Source organism: Saccopteryx bilineata, unplaced genomic scaffold, assembly GCF_036850765.1.
Source record: "Saccopteryx bilineata isolate mSacBil1 unplaced genomic scaffold, mSacBil1_pri_phased_curated manual_scaffold_23, whole genome shotgun sequence".
NCBI classification, from domain to species: Eukaryota; Metazoa; Chordata; class Mammalia; order Chiroptera; family Emballonuridae; genus Saccopteryx; species Saccopteryx bilineata.
Window position 1 is genome coordinate 311870 of NW_027095449.1, and position 15419 is coordinate 327288.

Consider the following 15419-nt stretch of genomic DNA (forward strand, 5'->3'; position numbering starts at 1 on the left):
CTTCTCTCTCTCTCTCTCTCTCTCTCTCTCTCTCTCTCTGTTTCCTTCCTGCAGCAATGACTCGAATGAACAAGTTGTCCCCAGGTACTGAAGAGGGCTCCATGGCCTCCCATCAGGTGCTAAAATAGCTTGGTTGCCAATCCATGGAGCAGCGTCCCCAAATGGCCTGAATATCATCCCTGGATGGGGGTGGCTGATTGGATCCCAGTCAGGACACAGGTGTGAGTCTGTCTTTACACCTCCCTGCCTGTCACTAAGAAAAAAAGGAAAGAAAGATAGACGGAAGAATGGAAGAAGGGAGGGAGGAAGGGAGGGAGGGAGGGTGGGAGAAAGAGAGAGAGAAAGTAAGAGGGAAAGAAACAAAGAAGCTGAAATGCATTAACACCATGAACTTGTTATGTTGCCTTTGGAGAGTTCCTACTCTCCCAAAAATCACCTCTCACAAGCCCTCCTCCTGTAAAAAGTCCATTCCAACACCTCATCCTGAGATGTCCACTGGTTCCCGATGACGTGCTATTCTCTCAAGGCCACAAGTTAATAAACTCAATTTTGTGCAGTAACAGGTATGTCCCTGGGGGCTGAAGGCCAGTGATAGAATTTTAAACCCCCACTGGCACCTGATTTTAAATATTTGTGGCTACATTTATTCACCTGTAAAATGAGAATAATGAGAATACCATCTTCTATATAGGGTTGGTATGAAGATTATATATTATATACTATGGGGATTGGATGATTATTATGTTATATATACTCTTTTAGCGCATAATATGAACTGTAATAATCATCATTATTAGTTTTTTATCAATTTTAGAGAGAAAGAGAGGAAGGATGAGAGAGAGAAGGAAACAATCATCTGTTTTCTACTCAGTTCTGCATTCCTTGGTTGCTTCCCATATGTGCCCTGACCGGGGAATAAACCCACATTGTTGTTGTTTTGGGGTGATGTTCTCAACCAACTGAGCTAACTAACCAGGGCAAAGTAAACATTTTTTTTTTATAAAGGAGAGAGAGAGACAGAGAGAGAGAGGGAGGAGAGTATGAGAGAGAGAAGGGGGGAGGAGCTGGAAGCATCAAGTCCCATATGTGCCTTGACCATGCAAGCTGAGGGTTTCGAACTGGCGACCTCAGCATTTCCAGGTGGATGCTTTATCCACTGCGCTACCACAGGTCAGTCAAAGTAAGCATTTTTTTAAGGATCATCTCACCATGTAAATTGTCCCCATTCTGAGATGTGGCTTCTTTTACAAAGTCCAAGAAAATAAAGGGGGAAGTGTTGTGGCCCGTTAATGGCAAAAAGCCATTATAGATTCGAGGCTTGGCATGGGGCTAAGTTCTTCTCCCTCCATCTCCATATTTGGCTTTGATGCTGAGTGTTTGCACCCACTCCACTTCCTTCCTTGGGTTGCAGGAAGCAATATACATGCCCTTCTTCTGACTCTTTGTTTGCTCCAGATGTTTGTAAATTTCACTAATGTATCCTGTTATTGCCTTGGGAGAGTTCCTGCCTTAGCCTTTGTTGTGCAACTTTGTATCAGGGTCCTTGATTTGCATAGGTCCATATAATAAAGCGAACTGGGACTGTGAGGCACTCGGATACTGCCAGGCAGTATGAAGAGTCCTCCCGGTCCCATTGGTTTTGTTTTGACAAAGTGTGTTTCCTCAATTCCGCACCATTATTAGGAGCCGCACTGATCCGCGGCAGGGAAGTGATGTACACAGATCTGATTTCTCATCTTTCCACAAGAAAGAAAAAGAGACCCAAGTATATAATTCAGAGTAAATTGATGGTTAGGATGTGGTCACATCAAGGCCGTGGTCACGGTCCTCGCTGGCCACCGTAGCCTGGTCCGTAATTCCACTGCTCATGCTGCTTCAGGTTTCCCAGACGTGAGATGGGCCTTGTCCTCACTCTGGGGGCCCCACAGCTGCCATCTAACCACAGCCTTGTTCCTGAAGCTCTCTCTAACAACACTTCTCCACAGTTTCTAACAGCAATTCCTTCTACAGTCTTCCAGACTTTCTGCTACTCCTGGACAAGATCCAGAGGCTTACGGGGAATGTCTATGCTCCCTGGAGGAGGAACGGAGCCCAGGGAAGACTGTGATGCACATTTGAGAGACGGGGAAAGCGAGGAGACTGGGAACCAGGCCCCCCACATTTCTCCACTGTCTCCATCCCACATGGGCACCCCCAGTGCAGCGATGAAGCTTCTTCTAATATGAATCCAGTAAAGCTTGGAATCGTCTCTGTCCAGGTCAGCAGATGGAGGTGATAACAGAGGGTGGACAGCCACGAACCTGACGTCCCCTTCACCTGCCTGGTGAAGCCTTATACTCATTCCCAGAATTTAACTTGGCATGCAATCAGAAAAGAAGGTGAAAACAGTGATATGTAATCTTGATGAACCTGCCACCCTCAGACGCTTCCTGTCTTTTAAGCTTGTCTTTGTGCAGTCTCCATGCCCACCAGGAATGTTTCCTTTTGCATTCTCTCTCTCTCTTTATTTTCTTTTACTTAGATGCAGGGAGGCAGAGACGCAGACTCCCACATGTGCCCTGACCAGGATCCACCATGCAAGCCCCCTACAGAGTGATGCTCTGCCCAATCCGGGAGACTGCTGCTGAGCTATTTTAGAGCCTGGGGCGAGGCCAGCGCCCAGGGCCAACTTGCTCAAATTGAGCATGGCTGCAGGAGGAGAAGAGAGGAGAGAGAAAGGGAAAGGGTGGAGAAAAATATGGGCTTTTCTCTGTGTGCCCTAACCGGGAAATGAAACCGGGACTTCCACACGCCAGGCCGATGTTCTACCGCTGAGCCAATTGGCCAGGACCTCCCACTGCTTTCTCACCAAAGCCATTGGTACTGTCACTCGTCTCTCTCTATAGGGTCCTCACATTCCACTCTGGTTATCAGACTTTTCTCACCTTACACAGCCCGGCTCAAACTCATTCATATTCTATGAAATCCAAAGGATTCACTACTAATTTAAAAACTATTAGCAGTACACGGCACTCAATGCTATGAAATGTGGAGGGACCATGTAGAGAGCTGAGGACAGGCTAGACTCGGACCCTGCAAATGCCAACCTTTAGAGCTCAAGAGAGGAGGACTCAGCAACCTCTAGAGTGGTAAGAAAGCAGAGATGTGGGGTCATAAAGTGGGTCATTTTACTAATGCCAAGTGGATCTAATGAGTCATTTGTGTCCAAAAATATGAGGGGCAGAGTCAGACAAGGACTTAAACATATCCATTACTTTACCAATGCAGTCCAGAGGATAGTATTCAAAGTCACCCACCGTCTGGTGCCTCAGCTCTCCAAACTATGGGCACCTATATCCTTAAACAAAGATTGTGAAGGTTGTCACTTGTGTGGGCCAATAGTCATCTCACTCACTGTAACAACACGGAGGTCCATGGAGACCTTAACGAGGATTCTCACCTAAAACCCGCTGCCTTCATTTCTGATGCCCACGCTGTAGGGTCCTCCGTTCTTATCCACCAAACGCTTGACCCGGCCAAGGAGCTCCATCACCTGGCTGTGCCGTTCGGCCCCCTCTGCCTTGTTGTTGAAAGCACAGTATTGTCTTCCACAGGTTTCAACTAACTCGTTAACTGAGCTGTTGCTTTCAAAGTAATCTTGGATGGAGTCATCGCCCAACTCATCTTTATGAGTAAAGATGATAATGGTGTGTCTCAATGCTCCCACCCCAAACACCTTCTGGATGCCCCTGATTGCTTCTCTGTCCTCCGTCTGGTAGTGGCCAATGGGGACCACCAAGAGCAGGGCATGGAGGCTGGGGGCAGAGAGTGCCAAGCAGCATTCAATGTGATGCTGCTTGTCTTTGGCACGAATTGTTGAGGAGTAAAGTTCGGGGGTGTCAATGACCACAACCTTCTCCCCTGTCACTGATCCTTCCTCTTTCTTGCACACAGTAGTCACCCTCTGCTCACTGAATTTGGATGTGAACACATCTTTTCCCAGAATAGTGTTTCCTGTGGCACTTTTTCCTGCCCCACGCTTCCCTAAGAGGAGAAGCCTCAGTCCTCCCAGGGGGTGGCCCTGCTGCCAAGCATCCTCCTGATACTCCTGATGGGGGCTCCTGCTGGTTCTGCTAGACAAAGAACAACAGGTCAAGGCTCAGCTCACAGGCAGAGGGGGCAGAGGAACAGGAAGAAATTGCAATTTCTGTTTGCCTTTTTTCCCCAAGCAATTGAGGCTACTAAGGTCCTCAACCTAGCATGTATTGGGAGACAGGCTTCTCTTTTTATTTCTAATATTCATGTGGTGTGGTCTGAAGGTATTTGTGCAGCCTCTTTGTCATTTGTTGGGATTTACATTTTGACCCAATAAAATCTGTGTACCTGTTTCACGTGGGCTTGAAAAAATGTGAAGCCTGTAACTGTGTCCTCCCCCATCTCTGCCACCTACTCTGGCCCCCAGAATGCCTAGCATGCTCCTCCCTGCTTCCCTCTCCTCCTGTCCGCCTGGAAGATTCCTCCCTGTTCTTCACTACTCTACGTAAATGTACCATCCATGTTCAGCCTTTCTGATTTTTCCAGACTAAACTGACAATCAGATCTTTTGTGGACTTGGGCAATAACATCATCTCTGGTCTGCCTGCTTCCCACCTTCTCCCAGAGTAACAGGAGATGGATAATTCTACTTCTCAGTCCAAAGTCGCCCAGGGCTTCCCACCCACCTACCCAAACCCAAAGTAATAGGCAGAGGAGTTAGAGGGGTCCAAGACCCCACCCCATCTGGGCCCTGGCTGCCTCCCTGACCTCCTCCCCACACATCTCCACCTTGCTGTGTCATATCAGACTCCTTGCTGGTCCCAAACATGTGACCTTGGGGCTCTGTGCTGGCTGTTCATCTGAGCCAGAGCATCCTTCCCCCAGACTATTGGAGGGCAGGTTTACTTCTAGTAGGTCCCAACCCGATCATCCCTGTGGCACAGGAGCCATCTCCAGTCACCCCAGATTTAAGAGCACCCTGGTCCCTGTAGCCCATCAGCATATCCCAGTCCTGCTCTAGTGCACTGATGTAATGCCGGTGGCCGGGGCGGAATACACTGAGCCATTACCATTTAATAATGTCTCACAATGGCAGATGAGCACATAGGCAGGGGAAACCGCTTCTCAGGCACACAAACAGCAAGAATAACCCCTCATAGTGGCGGCAGGTAAACCGATATCCACAATGCCCTTGAGCACAAGCACCCATAGCCTCACATAGGCCATACGCACGTGGCGCAGCCACACACTCGTACCAATCAGGCCAAGGGCTTGTAGCAGGTAACCCTGCGAGCAAATCTAACACAGCTGCACAACTAACTTAGCACTTTCTTTTCTGTCTCCCACCACTAAAGGGTCAATTCCACAAGAATGCACATGTCTTCTTTTGTTCACCCCGTATCTACAACACAGAAGAGGCACTGGATCAATACTTGTTTATGACCGAGTAAATGCGTGTTTTCTTAAATGTGTTGATTGATTTGAGAGAGAGGGAGGAAGGAAGAGAGAGAGAGAGAGAGAAGCATCCGTTTGTTGTCCCACTTGGTTGTGCATTTATTGGTTGCTTCCTGTAAGTGACCTGACCGAGAATTGAACCCACAACCTTGGTGTTTTGGAAGAACACTTGAACCAACTGAGCTAGCCGGCCAGGGCCTGAGTAGATGGCTTAGACTTGAAGAACAAAGAAATGCATCTGAAGAAAGTAAAGAATGAGAAAAGCCTTTTTTTTATGTTACTTGATAAATGATACCTTTTTAGAGCACAGCGTCTTGTAAAGTACATGATGGTCTGACCACTGCGCTGCCCACCTGAAACTAATATAATATTGAACATAAGTGTAATTTACTATGTGTGTGTGTGTGTGTGTGTGTGTGTGTGTGTATATATATATATATATATATATATATTAAGAAAGACAAAAAAATTTAATAAGTAAAGTAGGGGGCAGATTAACAGGTTAATTTTGTTTTGTAAGGGCAAATATAAACTGTAATCATTCCATTTCATTATTCTTGCTGAAAATAGTTCCATTTAATACAGAAGGAATGTGTTAAAAAATAATAATAACCCATGCCATTATCAATCCCCTTAGGTACTCCTCCACCTCGCATCCCTCCCCAATTTTACTAAGATATAATGCTTGGAGTATAAAAGCTTCCTGGGTCCAAAAATACACAAAAATATCAGTTTTGGTGAGTCCTGTTTTAATGAAACCACCGCAAATCTGTAAAAAAGAGAGACCAGTTTCAGTGCCCGGCTGAAGGGAGAAATCTCACCTGGAGAAAGGAGTCAGGGAAGGCTGCCTGGCAGAGGCGGACTCACCCATAATGAAGCCTCGCCCAGAGGACACATACTGGGTGGAGGTGAGAAGAGGCTCATAGGCCAGGGACAGAGGCATGGGCTCTTCCCTGGGCACCTCTCTGACATGACTCAAGAGGCAAAGCCTGCCTAGGCTGAAAAATGAAAATTGTTACTTCTTGATGTTTTAAATATTCACTTTATTGATTTTACAGAGAGGCAAGGAGAGCAAGAGAGAGACAGAAACATCGACCTGTTCCTGTATGTGCCCTGACTGGGGATCAAAGCTGCAACCTCTCTGCGTCAGGATGATGCTCTAACCCAGTGTGATATCCGGCCAGGACGAAAAGAGATTTCTTTGTGGCCTGAGTCCAGTCACGGTTGGGGCACTTCTAAGAGCATATTCCTATCCTGGCTCACCTCTGTATAGAGAAACCCTTGCCCTAACTCCTTAAGCATCTTTATTTTCATCGTAACCCTGTTTCTGTATTATTTGTTGTCTATTTGTTCATTTTCTCTCTCCTGCCCCTGGTATGAAACCCCATAAGAGCAGAGACCGAGTGTGTCTTGCTCTGTGTCCCTAGGTCCTTAACACAGTGCCTGCCACATAGTACAGGGTGGGACAGAAGTAGGCTCACAGTTGTTCCTATGGAAAATAATACAATAATTAATAAATAATCACAAGAATTAACTGTATGCTTTACATACTCAGAAGGATAAAATTACTTTTTGTCCCACCCTATATATGCTCAATAAATGGTGTGAAATGAGTGGTCATGAGCAGGACAGGAGGAAAAGACAAAAAGCAGTTTTACAAGGGCAGAGAAAGACTGAAGTGATGTCACTTTGACACTGGGGAACAAAATTTTTGTTGCATGCACAAAAACACTTGTTCTTACCTAATTCGAGTGTGCTGATCTGAAATTTGATATTAGTTTTTCTCTCTAAGCTACAGTTTTTTCACAATTCAAATTTTAGGTTTTTCTCTTATTGTAAAATTTTCCACATTTAGTTTAACATAATGAAGTAGAATGTCTTCTTCGGCATCATCTTTGTAAAAATATAATTTAGAGGCCTGACCTGTGGTGGCACAGTGAATAAAGCATCGACCTGGAAATGCTGAGGCCGCCGGTTTGAAACCCTGGGCTTGCCTGGTCAAGGCACATATGGGAGTTGATGCTTCCTGCTCCTCCCCCCTTCTCTCTCTCTGTCTCTCTCTCCTCTCCCTCTCCCTCTCCTTTCTAAAATGAATAAATTAAAGAAATAATAAAATAAAATAAAAACAAAGAAAAAAGAGAAAAAAATATAATTTATATAATGCAGTAAATACACTAATACACTAAAATATGATTGCATTAGATTTTGTCTACAATTTTGAAACAGAACATATTAAAATACTTATTTAAATCATAAAATTTGTGCAAAACTTATTTGAATTCTATTCAGGCAAATATTTGTGTTTGTAGCTTTTGCATTTGTGTACTTGTTGAGGACAATCTCATTTGATGCTCCAGCAGTAGTCTGCTCATCATTAACAGCTCCAATATTTTCAGGAAACTTATCAAGGTGACTGTTCAGAAAGTGAATCTTAACGCTAATGTTACATCCAATGTCGCGGAAAGCCAACAGCATCCTTTGAACCAGAAGTTCATAGTTTTCTGCTTCTTGTTGCCAAGGAAGTTCTTTGTAACTGCCACAAAAGACTGCCATGTTGCTTCCTCCTCCTCATTCATCTTCCTGGCAAATTCTTCGTCTCATATGAGGGTTCGAATTTGAGGTCCATCAAATGCACCTGCAAAATTTTATCTTCTTGAAAGACAAGGCAGAAAAAGCAGAAATAATATACTGAAAGCATTCACTTTCTCTATTCAAAGCCTGAACAAACTGCTGCATTAAGCCAAGTTTGATGTGAAGTAGGGGAAAAATGATCCTGTCTTGATTAACTACAGGTTCATTCACAATATTTTGCATCCCTACTTCCAGAGTTTCATGTTTCGGCCACTCCTTCTGTGTCCAGTGTTTCTCCCGAGCTCAGCTGTCCCACAAACACAGAAAGCAAGGATACTTCATGAAACCTCTCTGTTGTCCTAGTAGGAAATTTTCCATTTTCAGATCCACACAAATGATCCAGTTATGCTCCTCATACTTCAGAAAGTTGAGCACAATTTTTATGTCATTATAATCTTCTCACAGATGAGTTGAATAACCAATTGGAACCGCTGCATAAACATTACCATTGTGTAGGAGAACACATTTCAGACTCGTTTTAGAGCAGTCAAGAAATAGAAGGCACTCTTTTGGACTGTAAGTGGTAACACCTAGCTGGCTGAGAACACTACTGATATCATGACAGTAAACAAAGTGTTTGGCTTCGGAAAAAAGTCCACAGAAATTTGTTCACACTTCCTGAAATGGGACACTTTAACTGACCAGTGAAGTATATTCTTTTCTTGAAGCCTGGAGGCTAATACCTCAGCTGCTTTCTTTGATAGGTCCAAATCTCTTACTAAGTCATTCAATTCAGGTTGGCTAAACTGCTGAGGGGTTAACGACTGCTTGGCATCAGAAGAAGACCCTTCAGATTCTACAACCATTTCCTCATGCATCTTATCAAAATACATTTGATCACCATGTTCCCTTCCTTCGTCCTTAGAAGAAATAAAACCATTGCAAACTGGAACTGGGAGTGTCTCAGAGTGTGGGATAGGTCGTATTGCTGAAGGAATAGTAGGGTATACAATTATATGCTGTTTTTTCTTGCCGATGCCCTTTGTATGGATCAGACAGAAATAACAGTCACTGCTGTGGTCCTTAGGTTCCTGCCAAACCATGGGAATACCAAAAGGCGTTCCTTTGCGTTTTCCTTTTGTCCAGTCATGAAGCATTTCCTCACAATTATGACACACAATATGAGAAACCCAATTCTTGTCTTGATCGCCAAGGGGAACTTGAAAATAGGCAATATATGCATGTGTTAAAAATGATGAAATATTATGCCTTTGACCTTGAAGTGTGTAACAGCCACATATATAACAGTAGGTGTCAGGACTATTCTTATATTTAGGCCTACTCGAAGCAGTCATGCTTCAATCTTAAAACAAAAGAAGAGGGTGTTCTTATCAGATAATAATTTTTTACATTTAAAAACGACAATTATGTAAAAGTGATGTTTGTAAAACATTAATTGCCTTGTGGTTATGTTCAATCCAAGAGTCGTTGCCCTTTAACTCCAATTTAAAAACCAATGCATGCCATTAACTGTAGCAAAAGGAAATTAAAATTGCATAAAAACTAGAGCATGCACCAAAAAACAGATTTCAGATTTGGAATTAGCGATGCAGAAATATATAGAGAAAAGGTTCTAAAACCTCATGCAACAGAAAATGAAAAAAAAAAAATTGTTCCCCAGTGTAATAAATGAGAAGTAGCCCTGGCTGGATAGCTCCATTGGTTAGATCATCCTCGGGATACATAGCAGTTGCCAGGTCGATCCCTAGTCAGGCAAGTACAGGAACAAACTGATGTTCCTGTCTCTCTCTCTCTTCCTCTGTCTCTAAAATCAATCAATCAATAAAAATTTTTAAAAGTTTTTAAAAAGAATGAGCCTGCCAGGAGGTAGTGCAGTGGATAGAGCATCGACCTGGGATGCCGAGGACCCAGATTTTAGACCCAGATTTTAAACCCAGAGGTCTCAGGCTTGAGTGTGGCCTCATCCGGCTTTCTCCATACATACAGTTGACTAACATACTCCATTTTTTCTCAGGCATACAGAAAACACTTTTAAGACAAAAGGAAGTCAAAAGGGCCTCCCTGGTCACTCTCCCCTTTACCAGCCCACATTCCCTCTGATCAACTTCCAGAGGTCCTTAATCAGCCTAGCAGCACAATGGAGATTTAAATAAAGAAAGAGCTGTCCCCCAGAACCCTAGTGAAGACGCTAGAGAAGCCCCCACCTCCCTCTCTGGATACAGCCCTCCCCCCCATACACACACACACAGAAAGGTGGTCAGAGAAGCTTCCAGAGCTGGGCCTGGGGAGGACTCAGTCCAGCCCTCAGGGCTGTCATCGCAGAGAAGCGAAAGCGGTCATAGGGAGAGCACAGCTGGCTTCAATGTAGGTAAAATGAGAAATGTTATTTCTGGCAAACATGGACCCCCTTCAGCTTTCAGGTATCGGAATGCAAACTGCTTAGCAGGTGGAAGCAGCTGCCAGTTCCCCTGGAGCCTGAGCAGAGAGTCTCTAACAGGCTGGTGGGAGGGGCCACAGGCCGCGGAGAGTGCGTGTGCGTGCGTGCGTGCGTGTGTGCGTGCGTGCGTGCGTGCGTGTGTGTGTGTGTGTGTGTGTGTTGGGGCGGGGCGGCCGGCTCTGTGGGATCTGGGTCTTTCTGATCATCAGTATTTCTGAGGAGGAAGAGATTTCTCAGCAACCAGAGCACAGATGCAGACACGGCCCAAGTTCAGAGTTAGTGCAGGTCTCTGCAAAGTCCAGGTCAGGCAGGATTAGTAATGGCAGCACACCACCTGTGGCTTTCAGTAAACAGTGCGGCCCCTTGTGTAGCTGCCCAATGACAGGGTGGTAGGCACATGAGAGGGTCTAGGGCTCCTGTCCCAGGATGGGCTGCAGAGGGGTCCCTAGAGAGGAGTCGTCTTGTTCAGGGGCAGCAGGCTCTGTGGGGGCTTCCTGCTGCTGAGAACAGAAACATGGCATTTTAGTGTCTTCGACCAGGACACTGTTGCTTTCTCCCACAGGCTTCTTGACATCTGCCTTCCCTGAAGCAGCCTTCACAGCATCCTGTCAAATTTCTCACCTCCTCCTCCAGGAAGACCTCCCTGAAATCCCTAGCCAGAGTAACTCTGGATCCCAGACTAATGCTTCTTTCCAGGCAAAGAGCTCTTTCCCTGAGCTAGTACAGCACTTGAAGCGCTAGAACTTCGATGCTTTCAAATAGCTCAAAACCCCTTGGCTGAGAGGTGATAGTGTCCCACAGCTTTCTGCGTCACAGAAAGATTGAACATGGAGCAAGAATTTTTCCAATTTCATTTTATTATGGTAAAATACACACATACACACATACCCACATTAAATGGACCATCTTACCCATATTTAGTGTGATGTACACTCACATGGTTGTGCAAAGAGCTCTAGAACTTGTCCACCTTGTGACTTTGAAACTTCACCCCCATTGGACACAGATTATCCTCCCCTCCCCCAGGCCCTGGGAACCCCCTTCCTACTTCTGTTTCTAAGATTTTGATGAGTTTACATACTTAATACTGGGGGAATCAGACAGAGTTTGTCCTTTTGGGGACTGGCTTTTTTGTGCTTAGTATCATGTCCTTGGGGTTCATCCATGAGAGGAGACCTGTAACCGGAGTGCAGAGGCCAGCCACTCCATGACCTTGAGCTCACACTTTCACACCGAGCTTGGTCTTTGAAGACTCAGAGGTAACGCTGAGCCTCCTGAGACCCTGAGGAAGGAGGAGCAGGTTTTGAGGGGCTGACCTGTGTCCAGGGGCCACCTTTTCTCTGGGCTGGTCTTGTTAGGAAGCTGAAGGGATGCTCCCACTGCTGGGCCTCTTGTTGGGACAGTAGCTAACCTCTCCCATGCCTCACCCCATTTACCTCCCTTAGTAAGGAGCACCCATCCAGGGAGACTCCCACCCTCCGGCATTAGGTCCACTCACATCAACTCAATTCATGAAAAGTTCAGACCAACCAAAACCTTCAACTGGTCATGATAGCACCCCAGCTGTGTCACTCCCAGAAGTACAGTCCACTCAAGGGCTGTCATGGGCCTAGTGCAATATCATGTTTCCAAAATAGAAAAGATAGTCATCTGAGTTAAGAAAAGATTCATTCCAAAAATAAAATATTAAGCATTGGGGGAGCAGTCGAAATAAAACTAATGCTTCAAATAACTCCTCAGTGATGTAGCAAATTGACTCTCTGCTGAGCTGACTATTTTGCTAAATGCTCTTCCAGCCCTTGGGCTTTGGGAGAAGTGCTTTTCCATGGGAAGGCTGCCTCTGATTTTGGCTGGGCCCTGACCTAAAGAAAGATAGGGGTTCCCTGCCCACTAGTGGCTTTTGTGGCTAATGACAAGGGCAGGGAGTGGACAGAACTCACTCAGCAGGAGAAATAACCCTGCTTTCCGCCCCCTCCTAGACTCCCAGGTGGGCGCAGGAGAAAGAGGGGCTGGATTTTTAGCAACGGAATAAAGCAGCAAGGGGGTGGCTACCAGGCGCCGGCAGTTTAGTGACTCAGGGGCTCAAAGACTCACAAGATAAATCCCCCAGTCAAGGAGTTTGGTCACACGATGAGAAAATAGAGTAGACCCTGGAGGGCTTGCTCACTAATTAGAGCCTCGGTGTGGCATGTGATATCCCACATTTGATCTGGGTCAGGGCACAGAGGAGAAGTGACCATCTGTTTCTCTCCCCTGCCCTCTCCCAATTCCCTTTCCTCCCCTCACACAGCCAGTGGCTTGACTGGTTTCAGCATGGTAGCCAAGTGCTGAGGATAACTCGATGGTCTGAACGTCAGCCTCTGGTGCTAAAAATAGCAGGGATGATTCCAGCATCGGCCCCAGATGTGGGTTTGCTGGGCGTATCCCAGTCGGGGAGCATGCGGGAGTATCCTAGTTGGGGTGCATGTGGGAGTCTGTCTCACTATCTCTCCACCTCTCACCTGAAAAAATGTAATTACGTGTTGTTTTACTTCAAAGACAAAAAATATGTGTTTACCACACTTTGGGCAGATGACAGTAATGTGTCTGGATTAGATACAAATATACTTTAATTTTTTTAGACAAGTATACTTCTTATCATGGAAACCTTCCAACACATGACAACTATGGAGAGAAGAGGGTATAATGGACTCCATTCTCCTCCCACCCAAGTTCAAGGTGTCCATGCCTAGTCGGTGTGGTTCCGTCTAGCCCCACCCTCTGTGTCCAAATACCATGGACCATGCTCGAGCAAATCCCAGAGATCAGAAAAGGTAAATGTTCTTTCCTTGCATAAGCACAGTAACCCAAGGACAAGTAAGAATTAATAATTCTGTATTAGCAAACATCCACTAAGTGTCTGAACTCCCCCACCACGTCTGCACTTGGAGAATCTGCTTACAGACTGAACCCCTGGCTCCCCCCACACCCTCCCTCGTCCTGCCAGGGGCGCAGCCAAGCACCCGGCTTCCAGCTCAGGCCTTCTCCCTCTAGAATGTTTTAGGTTTTCTAGTAAGCAAACTTTCATTACTGGATTTTTGGCTACTTCTCTTTGGAGAGTTACTCTATGTTTTCTCTTTCTTGCTTTTCAAACCCGGGGGCGGGGGGAGGCGGACCACATGTCAAATTTATTTGCCTCTGATTTTCTCTTTTTCCCTGTAATTGCCATCAAACTTCGTTCCATGTCTAAGGGGATAATTTAATTATAAAAGTCTGCTTTTTCTGAGTCACTTCCATCAGGAGTTCCGAAAACGGTTCTATGTGTTCCTCTCACAAACATTTACTAGCCATCTGCAGGGTCCTTTAATATATACATTCTATAAAGGCAGCAGGCAGGCCACAAGGTGTGGAAGAATTGCCCTTAGTCACTGGACACCAGTTCTCCAAGTGCACACTAGGGGGCGCCACTCCACCACTGCCATTGGTTACAAAAGGTCTTGAGTGACTCAATACGTGGCCTATTTTCGTCATGACTGACACGACTAACATGTTTTCTGGGCCGGCCACTCTGATGCCCTGCACACAGAGGTGCACAGTTACTACCTGCTCTCGGCCCCAGAAACCCACGTGCTACTCCTGTGACACAGCTGGGCCGATTCACCAGCCAGGACCAGCAGGTTGCGCAGAGGGTGAGGGAGCTCTTTGGAGAGGATGCCCTGGGACACACAATTGTCCTCTTCACCCACAAGGAAGACCTCGCTGGAGGCTCCCTGATGGAGTACATCCACAACTCAGACAACAAAACCCTACGCACGCTGGTGGCAGCGTGTGGGGGACAAGCTTATGCCTTTAACAACTGGGTGAGAGAGAGTGAGCGGGATGACCAAGTGGGGGAGCTAATGGGTGTGATTGAGGGTCTGATGATGGAGAAGAGGGGGGCCTACTACACCAATGGGCTGTACCGCCTAGTGACAGGACCAGCGTGTGGGCCCGAGCAGTCAGAGGAAAGAGTAGAGGATTTCAGAGGGGCTCTTACACAGCACATGGAAACTCAGACACGTCACACAACTGTGGCCAAAGAGAATTGCTTAAAAAGAGTCCTAGACAAAATATTAGTGTGGATTCTATTTTATATTCAGTTGTTTGTCAAATTGATAATTCTGTTATTTTGAGTATTGCTCAGAACTTGCTGTTTTTCTTACTGCTTACTCTGTTACTTGTGCAGTTTGCTCTGTAGCTTACTGTTAACTGTGCTCAGAAAATTAATGGTAATTCCTGGACAGAACATTGTTCTGGAATGCAAGAGTCCTGGAGGACAGTGATGGACCAGTAACTATCTCTGTGATATAGAGGGTAAGTCACCGGACCTCCTCTATACACTGCGGCACCTGACATCAGTCAATGCTTCAGATGCTGTGAAGTGTTTAAAACATTAATATCACTTCATTTACTAATGAACAAATTATTATAAAGGTTACTGTTTGTTTTGAAATATAATACAAAAAATGTTTGAAAGCTGTATACATAAATTTTCTCTCATTTGCAAATATCTAAAGCAATTTTATGGTTTTGGAAACTGATTTTCTTCTTTAAAATGCTATGATATTCACTGAATTAAAAAAAAGATAACATTTCTACTGAATGATATAAAATAATAAGAAGAAATCTGTGAAGTTCCTGAGATCACATTTATAATACTGTTCTTTCAACAATGAAACCAATTATACGCACTAACGACATGTATCACACTCACATACCTGGTGACAGTCATGGGCGGACCCAGGGAAACACTGGGTACATAATTAGTATCAAAGAAAGTGGATATTATTAACATTTATCTATGAGAATTATAGCAACAGAGATGGCCACTTAATTAGGGACTTGGGAGAAAGTCAAGTGCAGGAGCCTCCTACAAGCTGTGGACACAAGACATAGAAATGAC

General features: G+C 45.3%; 1 protein-coding gene across 1 annotated transcript; it reads right to left on the reverse strand.

The window, feature by feature from the left end:
- Positions 1-3439: 3439 nt before the first annotated feature.
- Positions 3440-6412, reverse strand: LOC136318272 (GTPase IMAP family member 8-like). The gene is made up of 2 exons (XM_066250653.1): positions 6291-6412; positions 3440-4112 (listed from the first exon to the last, which is right to left on the reverse strand). Exons 1-2 carry the CDS (start codon positions 6410-6412, stop codon positions 3440-3442), a joined length of 795 nt encoding a protein of 264 aa, XP_066106750.1.
- Between the last annotated feature and the right edge of the window lie 9007 nt (positions 6413-15419).

What these genes read in the sequence shown, in the direction of transcription:
- LOC136318272 (XM_066250653.1), bottom strand. Translation starts at nt 6,412, where the DNA reads ATGCCTCTGTCCCTGGCCTATGAGCCTCTTCTCACCTCCACCCAGTAT. An exon ending in TCCCTGACTCCTTTCTCCAG is followed by an intron (nt 4,113 to 6,290) that starts GTGAGATTTCTC and finishes TTCTTTGTCTAG; the next exon opens with CAGAACCAGCAGGAGCCCCC.